Source organism: Cavia porcellus, unplaced genomic scaffold (assembly GCF_034190915.1).
Source record: "Cavia porcellus strain 051 isolate PalLab524CR breed Dunkin Hartley unplaced genomic scaffold, mCavPor4.1 scaffold_1, whole genome shotgun sequence".
NCBI lineage: Eukaryota > Metazoa > Chordata > Mammalia > Rodentia > Caviidae > Cavia > Cavia porcellus.
The window spans coordinates 50118691-50140120 of record NW_026947484.1 but is presented as its reverse complement, the minus strand read 5'-3'; the positions used below and the strand labels follow the sequence as shown (position 1 = coordinate 50140120).

The 21430-nt window shown below is 41.9% G+C and overlaps 1 protein-coding gene across 1 annotated transcript; it reads left to right on the top strand.

Annotated features, from left to right (window-relative positions):
- The first annotated feature begins 214 nt into the window (after window positions 1-214).
- Window positions 215-2151, top strand: LOC101787031 (large ribosomal subunit protein eL32-like). The gene is made up of 2 exons (XM_005004592.1): window positions 215-315; window positions 1779-2151. Exons 1-2 carry the CDS (start codon window positions 215-217, stop codon window positions 2149-2151), a joined length of 474 nt encoding a protein of 157 aa, XP_005004649.1.
- The last annotated feature ends 19279 nt before the right edge of the window (window positions 2152-21430 follow it).

Here is a 21430-nt window from a genome sequence, read left to right as displayed (position 1 = left end):
TCCTTTCATTTCCAAGTTGATGACACGCTGTTCTCTGCCAGTCTGGGCCCCAGAGGTTAGAGGGAAGGCTGTCACCAGAAGAGGAGGACACTGACAGTCAGCATGCTGATGGTAGACATCCTGCAGTCCCCTGCTTGGTGCCTGTGTGTGAGCAGTGTTATGGGTTAGATGTAAAAAGTTCTGTGAGTGGAAAGTGACCAGATCTCGGGACAGGATGCGCATCAGTGTCTTCATCCGTGAATGGGTTCAGCAGCTGATGTGCTGTCTGGAGGTGAGCCTGGTGGAGATGGGCCACTGGGCTTGGGCTGGACAGTGGTAATCTTGTCTCTGACTCCTCTCCTCGTTTTCTCTTTCTCGGGTACAACATGGTGAAGAGTTTTCCCCTGCCTCATGACTCTGCCGCACTGCTTTTGTCTCGGAGCCAGTCAACCATGGACTGAATCCACTGAAGCTGTGAGCCACAATGAACTGCTCCGCCTTTAAGTTATGGGCATTAGATAACCTGTTCCAGGGACAAACAGGTGACTAAGACAAGAAGGGACACTCGGTCACTTTAGTGTGGAAACCTTCTGCCATTGCCCATGGCTGTGGGTTGAAACTAAAAGCAGTAAGTAAAGCTGACCTCGGGATACGTATCTAGCTCACTACTGCCTGTGTTAGAAAAGCTGCAAGATGGCCCACAGTGTGGTTCCTCTTTAGGAAGTAACAGAGGCTACAGGTACAGGTGTGGCTGTGTCTGTGTGATTGTTCCTTCAAGGTGTGTGAGTTCCATCACAGCTAGAGGGTTTTATTTTCAAATTAAACTTCCTACTGAGAAAATGCATGAATATTTGCTAGAATGGGCCCGGCTCTCACCAGTGACCATATGCCTATAGTAATCAAGCATGTATTAATGCCTGCGTACCATGCACCTCCCTGAACACTAAGGGTCCACAACAAACACTCTTTCCCTCAGGATGTGTACATTTCAGTGGGGAAGATGGGCAGTAATGGTGGCAAATGTTAAACAGGAAAAATAAAGAACTCAGATATGAAATCTTCATCTCAGTATTTGACATTTTACATAAGAAAGTCATGGAGCCCTCAGGAAGAGAGTGCTTCTCAGCATCTGAGTGAACTGAAGGACCAGGCCACACACATTTCTTGAGGACCAGGAACCCAGGTAGAGGGCGGCAAGGATGACAGCTTCGAGGCGGGAGTGTTTGCGGAGAGCATAGGAACAGGAAGGACATCTGTGTCCTGGTGGGAAGGAACAATCAACAGAAGTCAGAGCTTTCCTGTAACTTGTGAGCCCATGTGTGATCAGGTTCTACAAATAAACTACTCCAGACGTGGTGGTGCAGTCCTGTCATCCCAGCACTCAGGAGGCTGAGGCAGGAGGACCACCGCAAGTTGGAGCCCAACCTTGGCTACAAAGTGAGATCGAGGCCAGCCTGAACTGTATAGTGAGACCCTGTCTCAAAAAGACAAAAAAAAAAAAAAATTGCACTGCTTTAAATAAAATCACTGGAGGATTTTCAGCAATCCATGTGAGGTGATCTGCCATGTATTTTTAAAAGATCAACCTGGAGAGCCAAAGCATTGAACAGATCATGGATATGAATGTTGACCCACAGAACTATAACAGTAATAACGTTAAAGAGTTAACCGGAAACTAAAACACAAGGATAAGATAGAACAGGCTGAGGATGGAAGGATTCTAATGACTGCGACAAAGAATGACCTCATTCTATGGCAAAAGTATCCTGACGCGGTCTGTGGCAACTGTCTCTGACTAGGCACCACGTGGCCCTCAGACCCCTTGTGAACCCCAAGATCATCCAGCACCCATCAGACCTTTGTGTCAAAATTAAGAGCAACGGGCGGAGACCCAGGGGCGTGGACAGCAGAGCACAGAGAAGGTTCCAGGCCTGGACCTTGATGCCCAGCGCAGGAAGCAGCAGAGAGACAGCGCGGCCGCAGGGGCTTCCGGAGTCCCCCGTGCATGGCGTGGAGGGCCCGGAGCTGCTGCCGCTGGGCTGCGGGTCTTACAGCGCGGAGATTGTGGGCCACGTCCTCCAGGAACCGCAATGCCACCATGGGAAGAGCGGCCTGGACGGCCATCAAGGCCCCGACCCTAACGCCAGGCTGCACCGTGGAGCAAACGTGTAGACTGCTCCTGTGCGTGTTTATTTGCGCTTCAATAAAATCACAAAGACTGCCAAAAAAGAGCCCTGCTCGCTGCCACCCCTACTTCGGTGATGCCTTCCATGCCTTCTTGCCTTCCCTGCCCTCACTTGCCGGTCCACACCATGCTCCAGAAACACAGTCTTCTCAGGTCGGCTCACTCTGCCCCTTGTCTTCCTGCCGACCCATTTTCATGACCAGGAAAGCGCTGCCCCGAGAAGAGCTGCCGGCTTCGCTTGTGACCTGATGAGTGACCGAAAGGCGCAGAGACAGAACTCGCCCACGTGAGCATCCTCACGACAGCGGTTGCTAAGGGAATAAGGCTGGCCCCGGGTGTCATCGAAAATCACGCGAAACATAAAACACCATGTAAGAAAGTAATGCTTTGCTGAAGCATTTATAACACAACCGAAAGGTAAACCTGGAAGATGGTTCTCAGAACTGCCAGAAACCCAGGCGACCTCTGCTGAGCTGTGGCTGTGAGGGCTCACTTCACCCAGAATTTGTTCTGTGAAAGAGCTGCTGGTATAACCAGCGACACTGAGCACGTGTTCTTCCCCTCCGGTTCCCCAAGGTCCCCGGGAGTCACTGTTAACTCCAGAAGCATTCGGGCTGCACACATGATTGCACCCACTTGATAGGATTGCAAATCTGTCTTAAATTGCCCGAAAACCTTTCACCTTTACTCTTAAAGCTCACTAGACTAAAGCCTCCCTAATCCAGGTGATGATCGAGTCTTAATGGATTGTAAAATATCTCACAGGTGTTACCCCACCAACACCAAATAAAACCAAACAAAAGTTCCAGTCTCCACATCAGAGGCACGGAACCGGCCCACAATTCCTGCAGTTCTTACAAAGACAAATATTGGAGGAGTTTGCACAGCAGCAGGCTTGGGGTGGAATTCCAAGCAGGCCCTGGACAGCAGCGCTCAGTCCAGCTGAGCCCCTGTGCTCCCCAGAAAGAGCACAATTCGAAGTTCATAGGTTTGTGTGATAAAGAAAAACACCATCGTGAGTTCGATCCCCCATACAAAAAAAGAAAAGAAGAAAAAAATCCCCCAAAGTGCCTGATGCTTACTGGTACCTGAATGTTGATTGATTAAATTCATTCCTTTATCAGGAAGATCATGAATGTAAAAGCTGAGGGACCCAGCATAAATGGGACAGAGTGGGACTGAGGACCGGATGATACTCAGTCTTTAGGAGGCCGCTGCTCTTAAGCTGTGCCCGACTGTTTCCTGCAGAGGTGGCTCCAGTGCCGTGACACTGGTGCCTTTTCCTGCCTTGTGGCAGTGAGTGGGAAGCAGGGGACAGGCCGAGGAAGGTCATGGTCGAATGTCGGTGAGGTTAAAGCTTTGCCGCCTATCGCCCTTAATGACAAGGCTTGGGTCTTGGCAAGATTTTCAGGCAGAATTCTAAGTGAGAAAGTGAGGTGCCTCATGGAATAAAGGTCCCTAACTGCTCCTCCTAACTTTAACAGTTATTCAGTCTATGTCTTTTGGTTTCCCAGCACTGGATGTTGATTGCTGGGTTCTGGTTGGTCACATATATTTGGCAAATCAATGGAGCCAGCTTGCTTATCGTTTGCAGGCTGCCACATCTCTATTAAGCAGCAGATCATTCTTTGTAGGTTTTCTTTCAGCAGGTCTTTCAATCAGCATAATTAGCTGAGCACCTGTTATGTACATGGAGCTATGGTATAGGTGTCCCAGTGTGAAGCACAGGAAATAAAGCTGCAAATGAGTTTTCTTGTCCTCTCAGGCCACTGAAACACAACTGAAAAGACAGGTGAAAATGGTCAAGGAACCACCAAGGGAAACGAAGCCAACCTGCTGTATTGTGACCTTCTTTATAAGACCCGACTTCTCCCTTGCCAGACCAGCCAGGATCCTCGACTGACTCAGCTGCCGAGAGCCAGGAGATGCTGACCTCTTCAGGAGTTCCAAAAGCCCTAAAGCAAGAGCCTTCTTCCTTATAGAAGAGAAAGGCTGGATGCTTCCTCCCAAATGACTTGCACTTTTCCTTGCAGACAAGAAAGCAGTGCTGCTTGTGCTCCAGGAGCTCAGTTTTCTCATAGGAAATCACTTCCTAGTTTTATCTACACCCCAGATTTCTTCTACATAACTCAGGATCAAGGGTGGGATGCTGGGGAGGGGCCAATTCTTCACTCTGACGTCTTCAGAGTAGTGACAGGTCAGCGTTGCCTAACTGTTCCTTCCTGTAAAATGAAAGCCCCCTGCCCTGGAGGTTTCTATGCTTCTCATGGGATAAATCTGGGTAGATGTTGTATTAGTCAGCTTTTCATTGCTGTAGTGAAATACATAAGTCAGACTAACGGGGTTTATCTAGCTCACAGTTGGAAGGTCAAGGTTCCACATTCAGTGGCTCCATTAGTTCAGGAGCATGTGTTGGAACGGTCATATCTCAAACGAAGAGGTAGAAAGAAAGGAAGGAGACAGGTTTGTCCTTTTGTAACAACCCACTCATGAGAAAAAACAGGACACTCCCACAAGGACCTAAAGATACCCCACTGGTCCCTAATTCTTAAATTCCCATCACCTCCCAGTGTTGCCCATAGGTAGATGACACCTTCAACAGAGAGACCCTGGGAAACACTACAGCAGACCACAGCTTCCCCGCTTCCCTTCAGATGTCTGCACACAGAGCGCACACAAGCCGTACCTATCACCCTGTACCCCCCACACCGCCAAGTAAAAGGCTGGAAGCCAGGGAGGTGTCTATCACTGAGTCCTGTGGTCAACCTCATCACCAAGAGGTACAGGCTGCACCTGCTGCAGATGATCCCAGAGAAAGCTGAAGGCAGAGAGTGGGCATCAGAGGAGATGAGTACTGTCCTGGAGGCTGTGTGATGGCTGGTTCTTTCAGGTGTGGGGTTTCTGCAATTCGCTTGAATCCCTGCTCTTACCCAGCAGGAGAGCCATTAGCATTGTGTGTCTGGCTCTTGAAAGACTGCCTTTTTGCCTTTGGCACAGTTATACTGAGTCTTTGATCTAATTCCTCACATCCACAATGAGATACATTGTCAGCTCCAAGAGATACATCTCCTTTCAAGGGCCTGCAGTGTTCTCAGGTGAGTATACATCAGAATCGCCTAAGGGAGCTGTTCAAATACAGATTTCTGGCTTCCATGTTCCCAGTTTGTGAAGGAGGAGGCCTGAGGTTGGCCTGAGAATGTGCATTTCCAGCCCTTTCCCTAGTGATGCTGCTGCTTTTCCTGAAGTATCTTTCAGGGACTGCTCTGCGAACACCTGCTGGTGTCTGGCTCCCGTGGGTTTCTGAGCTGAGTAGTTGGTCACAGTGAACACACAGGTGGCATCAAGAAACCGCCAGAAGGCAGATGCTAGGAAGGTGCACAGTTGCTCCCCTCAGAAAGTATCTCACCTTCACTCCCACTTCCTAGGACAGCCTCCATGTCTGCCCGATTTTGTATCCGCTTGATTTGTGATGCTGTAGAATTTCAGGCACTCACCGTTTAGTGCGCCTACTCATCTGTTGAATCCCGTGTCTCTAAAAAGCTGTGATACAAAGTTTTAGTGTTGCTTCCAATCAGCTTTACAAAATATGAAATAGAAGGCTGCAGGAGCAACCAGACTAAAGCTTCCTCAGGTGCCCTTCACATCTGCAAGGTCAAAACGCCTACTGGGCTATCGCGAGTCACCTGTGTGCTCTCTTCATGCCTAAGGGACTGCACAGAGAGAGCCATTAAAGACTTCTTGTTAAAACACTGAGTCCACATGGCCTCCAACAGCCCATCCTAGCAACAACAACTTGTAAAATTAATTTTAAATCCTTATTGAATCTCTTGGTAATTATAATTATTGGTTGAGAAAAATGTTAAGACAATATAGAAATGTTGATTTTCCACATTCATGCTTTGCTCCCGTCCAGGTAAACCAAAATTCAATGATGTGAATGCACTCATTCCATGAGTCAGGGTTAAATTCCAGGAGGAACAACTGCAACCTGCGCTAGGGTTGAGCCCTGAGGTTTCCGCTGCCCTGGATTTAGTACCTGAGCTAGAGGATCCTAGACCCCCATTTTCCATCATGAGAGGCGACAGTTTAGAGCCCAAAAACTGGCCTGAGAAGCAACCAGGTGAGTACAAGGCCCCACAGAGGCTGGAAAAGAAGAACCAGGAACATAAAACACTGCCCTGCAGCCCCTCTATCTGCACGGCCGTCTTCACCAGTGCAAGTCTCACGGGTGCTATAGATGGCTTTGCATCTTCTGATTTGGGGTTTTCCAAAGATCCTTTGCCTTCAGACGTCTTCACAGAAACTGGAGTTGAATCAGACTTGCACTTGAATTATAGTGGTGGTTGTCAGGGTGTGGTGATCAGGATTGGGGAAGGAGGGGATCAATGTCCTGAGGGGACAAAGTCCCTGTGAGATAGGACAAATAACTTTTGAAGTCCTGCCCGACAGTGTGGTGACCACAGGTAATAATGATGCACTGTTGGTTCACAGTCGCTGAAGCAGCCCATCTGCGGAGTTCTCACCGCGGAGAACACACACAGGAGGAGGCGGACAGGTCAGTTAGCAAGCTGTAAGCATGCTACAAAGTACACAGTATCAAACACCCTACTGTGCCCCATAAATATATGTGGATGGTAAAATACAGAGTGAGTATTAATATTTAAAGATTTATGACAGTAAATAACTGATTTTCATTATCCCCCTCAAAAATGTCCCTCGTTTCAGACACATGTGTCTCATAATTCTTAGAACTTTCTGAAGCAGCTCCAGAAGTCCTCTCACACCCTTACAGGAAAATCAGTAGTGTGATTAGAACTCCAGTGACCGTGGCTGCCCTGTGCCACCCAGCAGAAAGGTGGCTCCTGAGAACTTAACAGCGGGTCCTCCTCCCCCTCATCCACCACATCCATCACCATGCAGCTCTGGCCTTTTCCACAGCCAAAGTGACCACTAAAGTCTTATGTTTTGAATCAATCCACGACATCATAGCAGCTATGACAGAGCAACTAAAGGCACTCGTGAAAGACTTCCTGCCAGGCTCGGTGGCACATGCCTGTAATCCCAGAACTCTGGAGACTGAGGCAGGAGGATTGTTGCAAGTTCAAGACCAACCTGGGTTGCAAAGTGAGCTCAAGACCATCTTGAACTGGATAGCGAAACCCTGTCTCAAAAAAACCAAAAAAAAAAAGAAGACTTCCAGGGCTGCTTCAGAAAGTAGTCAAAATTATAGGTGTGTTTGAAGAGAGGAGGTGGGCTTTGAGTGGGATAAATAGCACTGAATTTATTTCTGCAAGAATTTTTAATATTAACCATTGATTTAGTGTTCACCATAATTTTAGATCACAACTCATATGTATCTGTTGATAAAAATAAAAATTTAGAAATAAACTCAAAAATGTGATGTGGTATCACTCGCCCATAATCTCAGCACTCAGGAGGCTGAAGCAGGGAGAATGCCAGGAGTTTGGGGCCAGCGTGGATGACATAGTGAGTACAAGATCACCCTGAACTACATAGTGAGACCCTGTCTCTAAAGATCCAAAAATTAAAAAAAAAACTTTAAAAAATACAAAAAGAAAACACACCAATGGAAGATCTCTCCATCAGCCAGGAAATAGCCATCTCTGTCCTGCGCTGTGAGGGCTCCTATATGAGGTAGTCCCTTTGCCCCTCTAAGTTCCACATTCTGTGAGTGTTAAAGGTGTCTCTGGATTCAGGAAGCATGTGGCAAAGCAGATGCTGAGCAGGATAAGTGAAGGCAGGCTGGCTTTCTGGGACAACTGTATCCTTTTGTTCGGATTAGCTCTACCAGGATGAGACCGAGGACCCTCTGCTAACTTCCGGCTACCAAGCTTTCCTTTCCATACCCATCCAGGCCACATCTCCACAGAGTGGTCTGGGTTCTACCATTTGCTAACCTACAACCCATCCCCAGGGCCTCCCTCTCTGGGGACCAGTCTGCCAGACCTTCCTGTGAGAGGCATGGGTACGTGCTAACTGACCATCTGTCTCCCAAAACTCTTATCACAGAAACTTTGTTCTCCCCTAATTCAGAGGAGAGGCTGATGTGATTCCAATACTTTGAATCATCACAGTCAAAATCAGAATCAAGATTTTCCCAGTTCCACACTGGAGTTCAATTCTTCTCCTTGGCCATCCTCACCCTCTCTGACTTCCGCTGGACACCCTAAGGTCACTTCCATAAGACCACTCAAGTCTGAGTGACCTTGTCCAAGTCAGGCTCTCATGGCTGACTGAGAACATTTTAATGACCTCCTATGATCCTTAAAACAAATGGGACAGGGCACAGTGTGTCTGATGTGTCCCCTGTCACCCAGACCCTTCTCCTCATAAGCTCTTCTCACTGCCCTGGGCTGTTTTCCTCAGCAGCCTCTTCCTGCCCCTGCGCTGAGCACCTGCTGCTCACCACCCTGAAATGAAAATTCTGCTGATCCAGTGACCGCCTGCTCCATCTCCCTCCAGAGGTCAACTGGAGGCGTTGGCTGACCACTAGGCCTGGCCAAGTCCTGCTGTGACTCAGTTACAACACTCTCCTTCCCTCACAGCACCTCTGAGCAAATCAGTCTTTCTTCTTTCTGTCTTTTTCTGTCTGTCTGTCTGTCTGTCTTTTGTTTCCTTTTCTCTTCTTTTTTCTTTCCTTTTGCATACCTTATCTCACCTGTACCTAACAGGATTCCTGGCATATTCATGTCCAATAAAGTTCTTTTAGATGAAGTATATTTGAACAGGAGAGAGTTCCCCTAAAATATCACATCTTATCATGTGATGCAAAAACTAAAAGAAAAACACTTCATTTCACTTCAATCAACAATTCCCAGCTAGAGTAACTATTTGATCATCCTGAAAGTGACTGAAGAGTCCCATATTTCATTTTATTTCATTTGTTAAAGAAGCAAAGAGGTCACTGTTCAACACAGTGGTATTTGAACCATCTGTAAGAGCTCTATCTGGAAACTTTGATGAATCCCTTAATACATAAATAAAAGCATAGATTATTATTTACACCACAAAACTATGATTCCGAGTTAACAGATAATCCTTAGCTCGGGATGTTTCCATGGCATGCCTCTCCAGCGTCTTAGGTTTAAATTGTCATCTGCAAGGGTTCAGTCATGAGTTTCCTACACACATCCTCAGCCACTGCTGGGTCAGCATTCGTGAAAGTTTTGTTTGAAACTTGATTGGCTATTGTAGAGCTTAGCAAAGCACTGAGTGAAATTTTATAAATCATTTTTCTCTTCCAAAGTACATATGGTAAACTTGCTGTGCTCGAGGGTAAAAATACTAACTACAAATCACTTGGGACAAATTAAATACAGATTGTTGTATTCAACTAAGAGCCATAACTTTTTTTGACCTCATCATGTCACAGATAACACGAGGAGAATAGGTGTCTAACTCCAGTCCCACAGGTGCAAGAATCTCCATAAAACACAAGCCTCAGACTAAGTCATAATAATGATTTCTTTGTGAATAAGATTCCAGTTTATTTATTTAAATATAATTAGCACAAACTACATAAATCAATTAACATATATTTGCAGCTACTTTGAAAAGGAAACACATTTTAGAAGCATAGCATTTACAAAAGTGAGCTGAAGATTGTCAGATATTTCACAGAACAAAAAGTACTTTTATATAATATAAAACACATGTCACTTGACACTACTGCAGGACTGACTATCCAAAACCACACATTAGTGAGCAGAAGTGGCAGATCCACAGCAAATTCAACCAATCAGAAGTCTTTAAATGCCTGATCACAAATGCCATATAACCAGAGGAGTTCGTGTATGACAGACACCACATTTCAGCCTTAAGCTTTAGTAGTAGTTGTTCATGTGATGTATGAACAACATAAATCAACTGAAAAGCGTATGCTACCAAAGCATACATATCAAAAATTGGGGAAATAACTTAATAAAGCCAGGAAATTTGAATTGGGTCATCCAGAAATGGATAAATGAGAGAATTTCCTTTGAACTAAGGCCAAAGATGCTTAATAAACACCACTTTAAGTGCTCACTTTGACATTTGCTAGAGACTGGCACTGTGGTGATGGGCCTATGGCACCTGGGTTGTTGGTTTTTCTTTTAAGACAAAAGATCAATATATGAGTTGTTATTTTTCTAAGCTAAAAACCTCAGGATTCAGTATAACTGCAGTGCTGGTGCTTTGTGATAAATAAGTGGCTTTTGGGTTGCATTTTGTCTCCTTGTCTCTAAAAGATTCACCATCGGTGGCTTAGAGAGTTCAGCATCAATGAATTGTGAGGCACAGGCTAATAAAATCAAAAAGAGTGATCACCTTTCAGTATCAGCTCTAAGACTGAGACAAAGTTGTCGCAGGACAAATGCCGCGATTTGCTAACAGTAACCTGGGTTCTTTTTGGGAGTTAGACCTGCTTCTGATTTCTTGCCTTTGCTAGCATAAGTAGTTGGCTTCTCTAGGATGATATTTTTCATAAATAATTGAGGTGGCCTTTTCTTTTACCAGAACTCCTACTTGAGAGCATTAGTTAAGTCCATCGGATGCAACAGGGCGACCAGTTCACTAACTGGCTTGCTGCTGCCACCAGCCTGCAGTGTAGTCAGTTCTACTTCCGGCCTCAGCATTTTCCAAGTTACTACCCGGCCTTCAGCATCCTTCACTCCCAGCTGAAAACGTGGTAGTTAAATGCATAAGTGATTGTAGGGGCTTTGTGCATGTAATTGCTGACTATGAGATACGGTCCTTGATTCAAGTTGACAATTTTAGATGAGAAAGTAAACACAGTAGACAAATACAGTTGGACCTGGAAATGATGCTAACTTTGCAAATGTGAAAAAAGGACCCTGTAGAGCTCAACCTTACAGGATTGGGAGAATTTTTTAAAGTAGGCCGATGCCAAAATAAAGAAGTAGAAAGGAAAGCATTTCAGGGTGAGCAACCCTGGAGATGACGTTTTAAATTTTAGTGCCTGCCATTTCCCTCAGAGATCCTATGGCTTTTTCACCAAGAGTATTAAAAGCTTGGTTTATATTAACTCTGTTTCTCTGGCTCTTTGTGAGTGTGTCAGTGGGCATTGACTTAGGATATAAAAAAAAAAAAGAGCTGAAAAACCTCTGCTGTGTTCCACAAGTCTCTTTGTAATTTGGGGGTCTTTTGTAATCAATGAATCCATGCATAGGCTGTGCAGGGTACTGTGTTTTCCATGATGATATGTACTCAGGACAATTAAATTTAATATATTGATGACAGGAAAGAGGCCCCTGTCCTATTTAAGAACCCAAGGAAGGTTTTATTGGGTTGCATCAGGACACAGATGACTTCATGTGCTCCATCAAAATGTTCTTTGATAATCTAACCTAGCCTTGCTAGATAGAAGGACTCTCCTATCACTGCAGAAACATGTCCAAAGCGGTTCTTCCTCATGACAAAGGCCTCCAACATGCTATGTGTGTGTCTGCTCCCTTTCATATCTGAAGCAAATCCAGCACTTGTGGCCAAGAAGAGCATAATGTAGGAAATCACTTTTCTATGCTTCTCTGACCAAAATCTATAATTATATCAGTGGTAATATTAATGACCATATTTTCTATGTAAAATACAGAATTCTGTGTTCTAGAGAATTGGAAGATCCAGTAGCAGCCAAGAGCCAAAAAGCTGGAATCTTACTGTAGTTACCAGTGCAAGTCCTTGTTGAAAGGTCAAAGAGTCTGTGTTGGAAGCCTGAAGAATCTCCACTGGAGGCCAATACCCAGAGACAATGGTGAAGACCAAAGTCTGGCAGAAGAAAAGTCAGACTTTTTTCTTTTCCTTTTATTCTGTTCAGGGTATAAACCTACTGGTTGGTGCCACCCACATCTGGGAAGATTTTTTTCTCCTTTGTTGGCTGGTCTCCATGTCAGTCATTCACAGACAGACCTGTTAGACAGTTCAGTCAAGTTAACATATCACAATTAGTGCTCACACCCCATTATCTCTCTTTCCTACTCTTTTCTTCTGTACTGTTTCCTGGTTATCTTCTTTTCTCTTCTTTGGGTATTGTATTGGTCAACTTTTCCACTGTCAATATAAAATACCCAACATCTGCAACTTAAAGGAAGAGGTTAATTTGGCTTATAGCTTCAAAGGTTCGGTCCATGCTTAGCTGAATTTAAGGCAGGAACACAATGATGGAACGGTATGATGGTGCAGAGCTGCTTCCTGGACTGTGGCTGAAAAGCACCCAGGGCAGGAGAATTAGGAAGAGATACAGCTCTAATGGCAGCCCTCCTACTGGGCCCCACCACCCAATGCCACATTCAGCTGCAGACATCAGTGGATGACTCCAGGGATGATTATGCTGCTCCCAGGAGCCAATCACTTCTTGAAGTCTCTTACCCACACAAGTTGACAGCTAAGATCGGCTGACACATCTATGCACCCTTCTTACCCTTTTCTTCAAACTCTGAAATTCTTATCAATGGAAATATCACACAAATGTCCTCTTGTTCTTTCCTTCAGTAGTCCCTTTGTTGTACTGGCTAGCCAATAACAAAGTCTGTGCTTATTCCAAATGGCTTTAAGCCAGCTTTTCAGTTTGTCTTTCCTCAGTCTGGACATCTTTTGGCCCTAAGAACATCAGTTCATGTTTTATCTGACATATTGAGGATAAGGAAGAAAATTGATTTTCACCATCTTATTAGGCCAAACTATCCTCACACCCTCCTCAAGGAGGATCTAAGGGCTTCATGTAATCAATACTCAAAAAAACTCTCAGACCTAATTTTCTGTGCAGCAGAGATTAATTTGTTTTCCATGTGAAGGACTCTGCTAGTCTATCTTTTTAAGGTTGTTTCATTATCCTAGAACCCTTCATGGACTGATCTAAAAAAGAACAGTCTAACATCTCTTCCCCCCGAAAGAGGCATTCTTCTAGGTTAGGGGTCTCAGAGGCTAAAAGCATGAAACCTCTGCAGAAACACTTAGATTAGTCATCTTTAAAGTTTACTCTTGGTTGTTACCAATTTACCAAAGTAACAAATCACTTCATCAGAAATCATTGATGAAGTTTGGCTACTAATAAGGGAGTTACTTTCCTTGCAGTGGACACATGTCATATTCCTCAGGACACAAGTCACATTCCTCAGGACTAACTAGAATGACAACAGTCACAGAGGCAGCGTCTCAAAATTTTTCACACTCAGGATTCCAGGTAACCTGCTTCTGGATTCACACCTGTGATGACGAAATTGATGGAAGAAGGTCTATGCAGAAGGGTGTGGGATAGGGGGAGTGGGTCACTCAGAAATTCAGTCTTTAAAGGCAGCTTTATGACCATGGAAAAATGTTTCAGGAGGAGAAAAAGCATCAAGCATTAGGCTCTCAACACTGGTTCTAGAAATTACCTCCATGGAATTAATGTTAGGGACTAAGCTAAGTTTACTCCTGAGGAGCAAATGACAATGGCAGTTATGTGCCTCTTCCCACTTGGAGCAACAGGACCTGGGCTTAGCTGAAGACCTGGGTTCATTTCTACAACAGGGCAGGCTCAGCTCCTATAGGAGACAAACTGTGGGCCTGGTACTAGGAAGAAATGGCAAGAGACATTCACCACCTTCTGGTTTTCCTCCTCCTTCTGTATTTAGGAAAGACTGAGGATTCATGTTGTTGAAAGTGCAAGACTGCAGATTTGACTTATGGAGCAGCTTGTCTGAAGGTAGAACTACCTTAATTTGGATTCCTCCAAGAAATAAATAAATATTATGTGTTGTTAGGAAACCTCAACCTCAAATCATGAGATAACACCACACCCAACTAAAATAGCTCAAATTTCCAGGAATGACAATACCAAGGGCCAATGCAGTTGTAGTGAAACTAGTATTTTTTGCTGGTAGAAGTACAAAATATTATGCAGCCACTTTGGGGAACAGCCATGCGATCTCCTACAAAGTTACACATCACTTAAAATAGCATTTTTAGATATACTAAAAAATAATAGAGCAGATATAATAGTAACAAACATAATAATAATAAACACAAATATTTTCATAGTACCCAGAAACTGAAAACAACCCAGGTGAACAAATAAACAAATTGCAGTGTATCTATACAATGAAAAGAACCAATAAAAGAGAGAACTGTTGATATGCAGAAAAATCTGCATGACTCTCAGAAACATTAGCTTAATGACGGCGGCCAGAATTTAAATTTAAAGAGTATGCACAGTATGATTCCACACATACAAAATTTTGGAAAAGGCAACTCTACCAACTCCAAGTCACAGGTTAGTAAGGACTGGGACAGAGGTAATTGAAAAGGAACAGAAAGTAAGTTGTGGGGACGATGAACCATCACACGTCATTACTGTGCTGCTGGTCACAAGATTGTGCACGTTTGCCGAAACTCATCACACCTCACTTTGGTGAGTTTCTTGGGAAGATGATTTTTTAAAATTAAAGACAACAACAACTGCACTATTTATACATCGCCGGCACATTTCCACTGGTTTCATGGCACCCACAGGTTTCTTGACTCTCAGGAGAGTGTGACAATATTTATAAGCACAACAATATAATAAGAAATCACTACTTGGCCTCCTGCAGGAGTCTCAAAGCACATATATATCTCAGAGTTCTTTCAGGGCAATGTTTATAATGCAGCCCAATAAACCAAAGCCCCAAGGATCCTGATTGGTAGCCCAGCTATGGAGGTTGGACTACTATTTGTGATGGGGCTCTCCACTGATTACAGTACATAGGAAAATTTGAACCCCAATAGAGTAGTGTATATGCATGCCTTGAAGTAAATATGATTGATGCCATGCCCGGCTGCATTTTGGAGACTTCATAAAAAAAAACTTGAAGCAAAAAATTTCCAAAAGCATTGGCCAAAAAGATCCAAAGGAAGGCATAGGCTCGGCACAGGTGCCTTGCAGTGGGACTGATCATCTGCTGGGTCTTTGATTCCTGTCCTGGCTGAATCTTTCATCTTTCCCTCCCCATTGGTTATGGTGAAATGCATGGTACCAGCACACCTCGTAATTGTCAGAGTGAAACAAAGTGACTCATGTAGACCTTTTAGCCCAGTGCTGAGTATAAATTAGATATAGGGGAATTTGATAATTTAGATAAAATTAGCAACGTATGTGCATCCTCTGTGTCAGGCTCACTCTGCTTTCATTACCCTGTAGCAATAAGATGCTGTATTTCATGCTTTTTTTTAAATAGTTTGAAACTTGCTTACACCATTATAGATTTTCTCAATCAATGTCATGTCTTGGTATTATCATTGTTATATTTTGTTGTATTTATGGTGATCAATATCATGTTACTGGTTCCTTATTTGAAAATTTTAAATGAAAAAATAAACTTTCTTAACAAAATGATAAAAGTACAAAAATAGTTCTTACACTATGGATCTTTATCTTCAAAGTGGGTACTCAGTTTAAAACAAAACATAAAAAGAAGACAATTTAAAGTATGAGGTTTTTACTTCATTAGTTAGGTTCATACCTAATATTTAAAGTTTTTTGATACAACTGTAAATTTATTGATTTCCATCTTTCTTTTTCAGTGAGTTCGTCACTATTGTTAGGAATGCTATTCTTTTTTGTGTGTTTATTTTATACTTCTACCCTGTTGAATTATGTTATCAGTTTTAGGAGTCTTCTGATGAGTTTTTTGGGTCTTACAAGTAAAAGATCATATCATGTGCAAATAATGATATTTTAACTTCATTGTTTTCTATACAGATCTCTTTTAATACTTCCTCTTGTCTGATTGCTCTGGCTGATGTTTTGAGGACTGTATAGAACAAGAGTGGTGATGATAGAGTGAAGATTTTCAGCTTTTCCCCATTTAATATGATGCTGGCTGTAGGCAACTCATAAGTGGCTTTTATCATGTTGTACTAAAGAATTTCTGTACCATTTTCTTCAGGACATTTCTTTTTTATCATGAATGCATGTTAGATTTTGCTAGACTTTTTCTACATCTGTTGAAATGATCATATGATTTTAGCTCTTGTTTCTGTTCATGTAATGAATTATATTTGTTGATTTGTGTGTGCTGAACCATCCTTACATCCCTGAGATGTAGCTGAATCAGTCATGGTGTATGATGTTTTTATAAAGTTGTGTCACTCTTCCTGTATCTCGGTAAGGATCTTTGCATCTATGTTCAATAGAGAAATTGGCCTATAGTTCTCTTTTTTGTTTGGGTCTTTATCTGGTTTTGGGATTGGGAGAATGTTAGCTTCTGAAAATGATTTTGGAATTTCTTCTTTCCTTTATCTTTAACTGAAAATTTTGCAGAATATTGGTGTTAGATCTTCCTGGAAGTTCTTGTAGAATTCACCTGTGATTCCATCCGGTCCTGAGCTTTTCTTAGCAGGCAGTTTTTATTTGTTAATTAATGCTTTAGTTTCATTGCCAGTTACTAAATTGTTCAAGATTTTTTAATCTTCTTGGGTCAGTTCTGGGAATTCCTATGTATCTAGGAATCCCTTCATTTCTTCTGAGTTCTCACCTGTTTTTGCATGCTTTTGTGAAGAAGCTGCTAATAATTTTGTACATTTTGGCAGTGTCCATTCTGATGTCATCTTTTTCATTTCTAATTCCATTAATTTGTGTCTTCTTTTTCCTTTTCTGGTAATATTGGCCAAGGGTTTGTCTCCTTTATTGATTCTTTCAAAGAACCAGCTCTTCAGTGCCTGGATGGTTTGGATTGATTTTTTTATTCTTCATTTCATTAATTTCTGCTCAAATCTTTATAACTTCTTCCCTTGTATAAAATCTTGGTTTGGATTTTCCTTATTTTTTAAGACTTCAAGATGCATCATTATGTTACTTATTTGAGGAGGTTCTATGTTTCTGATATGGCACTCACCACTGTCACCTTGCCTCTCAGGGCTGCTTTTGTCATGGCCCATGAGTCCTGCCATGCTGTACTAGCACTGTCATTTAATTGTAGAAACTGTCTGATTTCTGCCTTAATTTCCTCTGTGGTCCATTGATCGTTCAAGATTATCTTATTTAATGTCATTGTATTTGCATAGTTTCTGTATGGTTTGGGGATCTTGTTGGTTGGTTGGTTGTGTTATTGAGTTCTAGTTAATTGCACTATGATCTGATAATATGCATGGTAAAGTTTTCATTCCTTTGCATTTTCTTAGGAATTCTTTGTTCACTGCGATCTATTCCTGTGAGGGAGAAAGTATCGTATGCAATTGAAAAGAATGTGACTGTTGATAGGTGGACCACTCTATATATCTATTAAGTTCATTTGTTCAAAGATTTGGTTCAACTCTGATATTTAGTTTTCTTTTATTTAAAGAGGGGAAAACTCAACATAACAAAATAGAACAAAGCAGATCAGAAGAAAACAATGTTAGTGACAGATTTCAAAGCAAGACAACAGAAGATCTTCAGTGGCTACCACAACATCTCCTGTTCTCTTCTAAATAATTGTCTATATCTTCACACACAACAAATTCATACAAAACAAAGTAGTATAAAACTGATCAGAACAGAGTAATGAAGACACTACAGGCCTTCAAAACCAGACAATAGGAAAATTCAACAATGGCTACCATAATGTCTCTTGTTCTCTTCAAAATTGTTGTCCATATCTTTGTGTATATTAAAATTGAATAATAAAAAACAGACTAAAACCCCTATGAACAAAGAATAAAACCATTACTGGATTTCACAGCATGACAATATGGAATCAGTAGTGGATGCCATAATGTCTCTTTTTCTTCAAAGTAGCTGTTCATTGCATCACACATAATATAATCGATCCTCATAAACTGTTTAGAAGTATTCCTTTGTTGGCTTTTTGTTGAGCTGATCTATTTGTGATAATACAGCACTGAGATCCCCTACTATAACTGATGTTTACTGACCTTCTATGTCCATTAGAGTTTGTTATATGAAGTTGTGTGCACCATGTCTTACTGCACTTATGCTACTGTTACCACTTCCTGTTGAGCAGTTTCATTAACTAATATGTAATGACACTGGCCTCTTTTGATCAGCTTTAGCTTGAAATCTACTTCATCTAAAAATGAAGATTTCTTCTAAAAGAATTTAAACTTCATCTAAAAAAGATTTCTTCTACTTGTTTGGGGATTCCTGTTACATGGAATACTGATTTTCATCCTTCGATTTTTGTCAATGAATTTCTTTGTGTTAAATGAGTTTTGTGACTTCCAGGAGAACATGGTGGATAGATAGCAACAGCTATGTAGGCTCTCTGAGATACCCCACTTAAAATCCAGGAATGGTGCAGGGCAAGAAGTCCTAAGCAAGGGGAGGTATACCCTGCCAACCCAGGAATGAACTAAACTAAGAGAAACCAACTGGAAACACAATCCCAGTGCTATAACAGGAACAGATAAGGTCTCAGCGCAGAAGCTGGAGCCCGCGCCACTGGAAGCCGTGATTTGAATTTCCTGCAGCCACTGCGTCCCAATTGGCATGGCAAGAAGAGAGGCGTGAAAGCTCTGAGAGTGGAAAGTGGTGAATGGAGTTGAGAGCGGGACTGGCCGGGAGCCCTGCATCCACCTGTGGTGAGTGAGCGATCGGACACCCTTCCATAGAGTAATAGGCTTTCAGCAAAGGACATACGGGGACAGGGCAGACTAACCAGAACAAGATGCTACAGTGTCCTTAGTCACATATTCCCCTCTCAAGTGGGATTGGTGGGGAGTGCCTGGCCTGGGTGTCACCGCTGACTTAAGACCTAGTAGGCTAGCCCAAACCAGGTCCCAGAAGCCTTTGGTAGGTTGACCTGGAGGGGCGGGTCAAGCATAGGCTGCCCAGGTCTGTGTCTCCCTAGTACACTGCAGTGGGTGGAAACACCTAGCTGGCGCAATTCAAACAAACTGTAACCAACAAAGAAAGAAACTGGGCCTCCTATATACATTCGCATGGAAGGAACAAAAAATATGGGAAGAGGGAGCAAGAAGAAAGGGTCCTCGGCCCCCAATCCTGAGAAACATGCAATATCAGACACGGCACCAATAGACATAAAGCGGTATCTCTAGGGCCTCATAGACCAGTTCAAAAATGAAATTATTAACAACCTAAAGCAAGATATAAGTAGAATAGTTAGAGAAACACTAAGCACCACCCAAGAAAAAACAGATGGTAGAATGGAAGAACAGAAAAAAAGGAGAGAATTGTTTGATGGAGAAAATAGAGAAAACATAGAATACCTGAAGCAGGTTCAAAGAGATTGCCAGGAAACTAAAAACTCCATTGAAAGCTGGCATAACAGCTTGAAAGAAACTAAGGATAGATTATCTGAACTGGAGGGAAGATTTGTAATGTGGGAGCATGAAATGAAAAACTTCTTAAAAATAACAAGAAAACAAACAGCAATAATACAAAGGATAGATGATGATAAGAGGATCTATAACTTAAGAATTAAGAACATAAAATAAATAGTAGGGACACAAACAAATGGACTACAAAAGCTACTCACAGAAATAATCTAAGACAATTTCCCTAATTTAGCAAAAAGTAAAGATACTCAGATGTATGAGGCATACAGGACCCCAGCCACCTACAACCCAAACAGAGCTATACCCAGGCATATAATAATCAAAATTCCAGAAATCCAACAAAAGAACAGAATATTAAAAGCCGTCAGAGACAAGAAACAGATCACTTACAAGGGAACACCCATCAGAATTACAGCAGACTTCTCGGCACAAACCATCAAATCACAAAGAGCGTTGGGGGGGAATAATTCAAGCTTTGAAAGATAACAACCTCCAGCCAAGATTGATATATCCTGCACAACTATCCCTAGAAATTGATGGAAAAACAAGTTGCTTCCAGGATAAAGAGGAATTAGGGGAATTTGCAACCACCAATTCAACTCTACAGAGAATTCTAAAAAAGGAATTCTAAAAAAGGAAAAAACCAAGATTCCAGAAATTGTGGCAGAGAGGCCACAATGAATGGAGCAGAAAGCAAAATGAAGAAGACAAACGACAGAAAAAGAGTTCAACAGAAATGAGGCAGAGAAGATTGGATGGTAGGAACAGCTATTTTGGAGAAAACAAGACATCATAATATCTAGTGCTGATTTAGTATCATCTTGTTTTGAAGTCCCATCAAGCTTTTATTCTTCTGTCTCCATCAGTCTTAACAGGTTGTATCTTATTGGATTTTTTTCTATGTGATAATATAAGCAAAACTTTAATAGACAAGGAGATTGTACAGAACCCATTGCTCATTTTCTGTTAGTTGGCTCTAATTACCCTGTAATAATGTCATTCTCTTGAGTGGTTTTACATTGTCTGGATATGTTTGGTGCTACAGTATACGAAGTTATACTCAAGGATTTCAAGGAAAGAGACACTATGGTAACTACTTTTATGTCAGGATATGTTGTGGTGAAACACTATTTTGCTTAAATGTTTTGACCTGCGCTGTTTTGTTGTTATGCCCTCTTTTATCTCAATCTCCTTTTTTTATTATTTACTTTTTTAATTTTATCTTTTTAATTAAGGGGAAAATAAATAAAAAATAGCAGGATACATTATAGTAACCTACTTTGATTTCCTATTAACTTGATTTGAAATCCTGTATTGCCCTCACCATCTTGTTTTGACTGATTTTCCCCTATCCTGCTTAGCTTGATAGTACCAAGTTTGAAAGTATAGGCAACAACTGTGAAGACAGTAAGATTCATTATGACGCCCATTCTGGTTGACTATTATCTTCTTTCAATGACCTGTAATGTCTCCACTGTTTTGGTTTTATTCTTTACTGTTTTGTTCAATTTTATTATAACTGATGATATAGGCAATTCTTCTTAAGATAGCAAGAGGCAGTATGGTAACCATTGGGGTTCACCTTGTATTTTGTTTTTACAAAAGTTTGTCCATCCTTTTGATTTGACTGACTCTGTTTTGATATGTTGCATTTGGTTTTACTGTCTTCAAAAAAAAGTAGTAAGAACTGTGGGAGTAATAAAACCCAAAATGTGTAATTGTCATTGTACAAAAGAAAAGAAAGTGCTCTAAAGGTTATAACTGAATATATGTTTAAGTGTATAAGATAGATAACCATATTACTGAGTGTTTTTTGGATCATTGAACAAAACTGTTTGCAGTCTTACTGTTTGAAAGTCCACTTTATATGCTTCAATTTTGTAACTTGCACAACTATTTCTAAGATAAGAATATGTAATCTATTACCTAGTGATTTCTTACTGTTTATTTTTTAAATTTTGTATTACTTGTACCCTTTTTCTGTTTTTTTTT

Bases quoted from the DNA above. Each gene is read 5' to 3' on its own strand.
- LOC101787031 (XM_005004592.1), top strand. From the start codon at position 215: ATGCGCATCAGTGTCTTCATCCGTGAATGGGTTCAGCAGCTGATGTGC. The intron at 316-1,778 runs GTAATCTTGTCT...GTCTCTGACTAG, and splicing joins TGGGCTTGGGCTGGACAGTG to GCACCACGTGGCCCTCAGAC.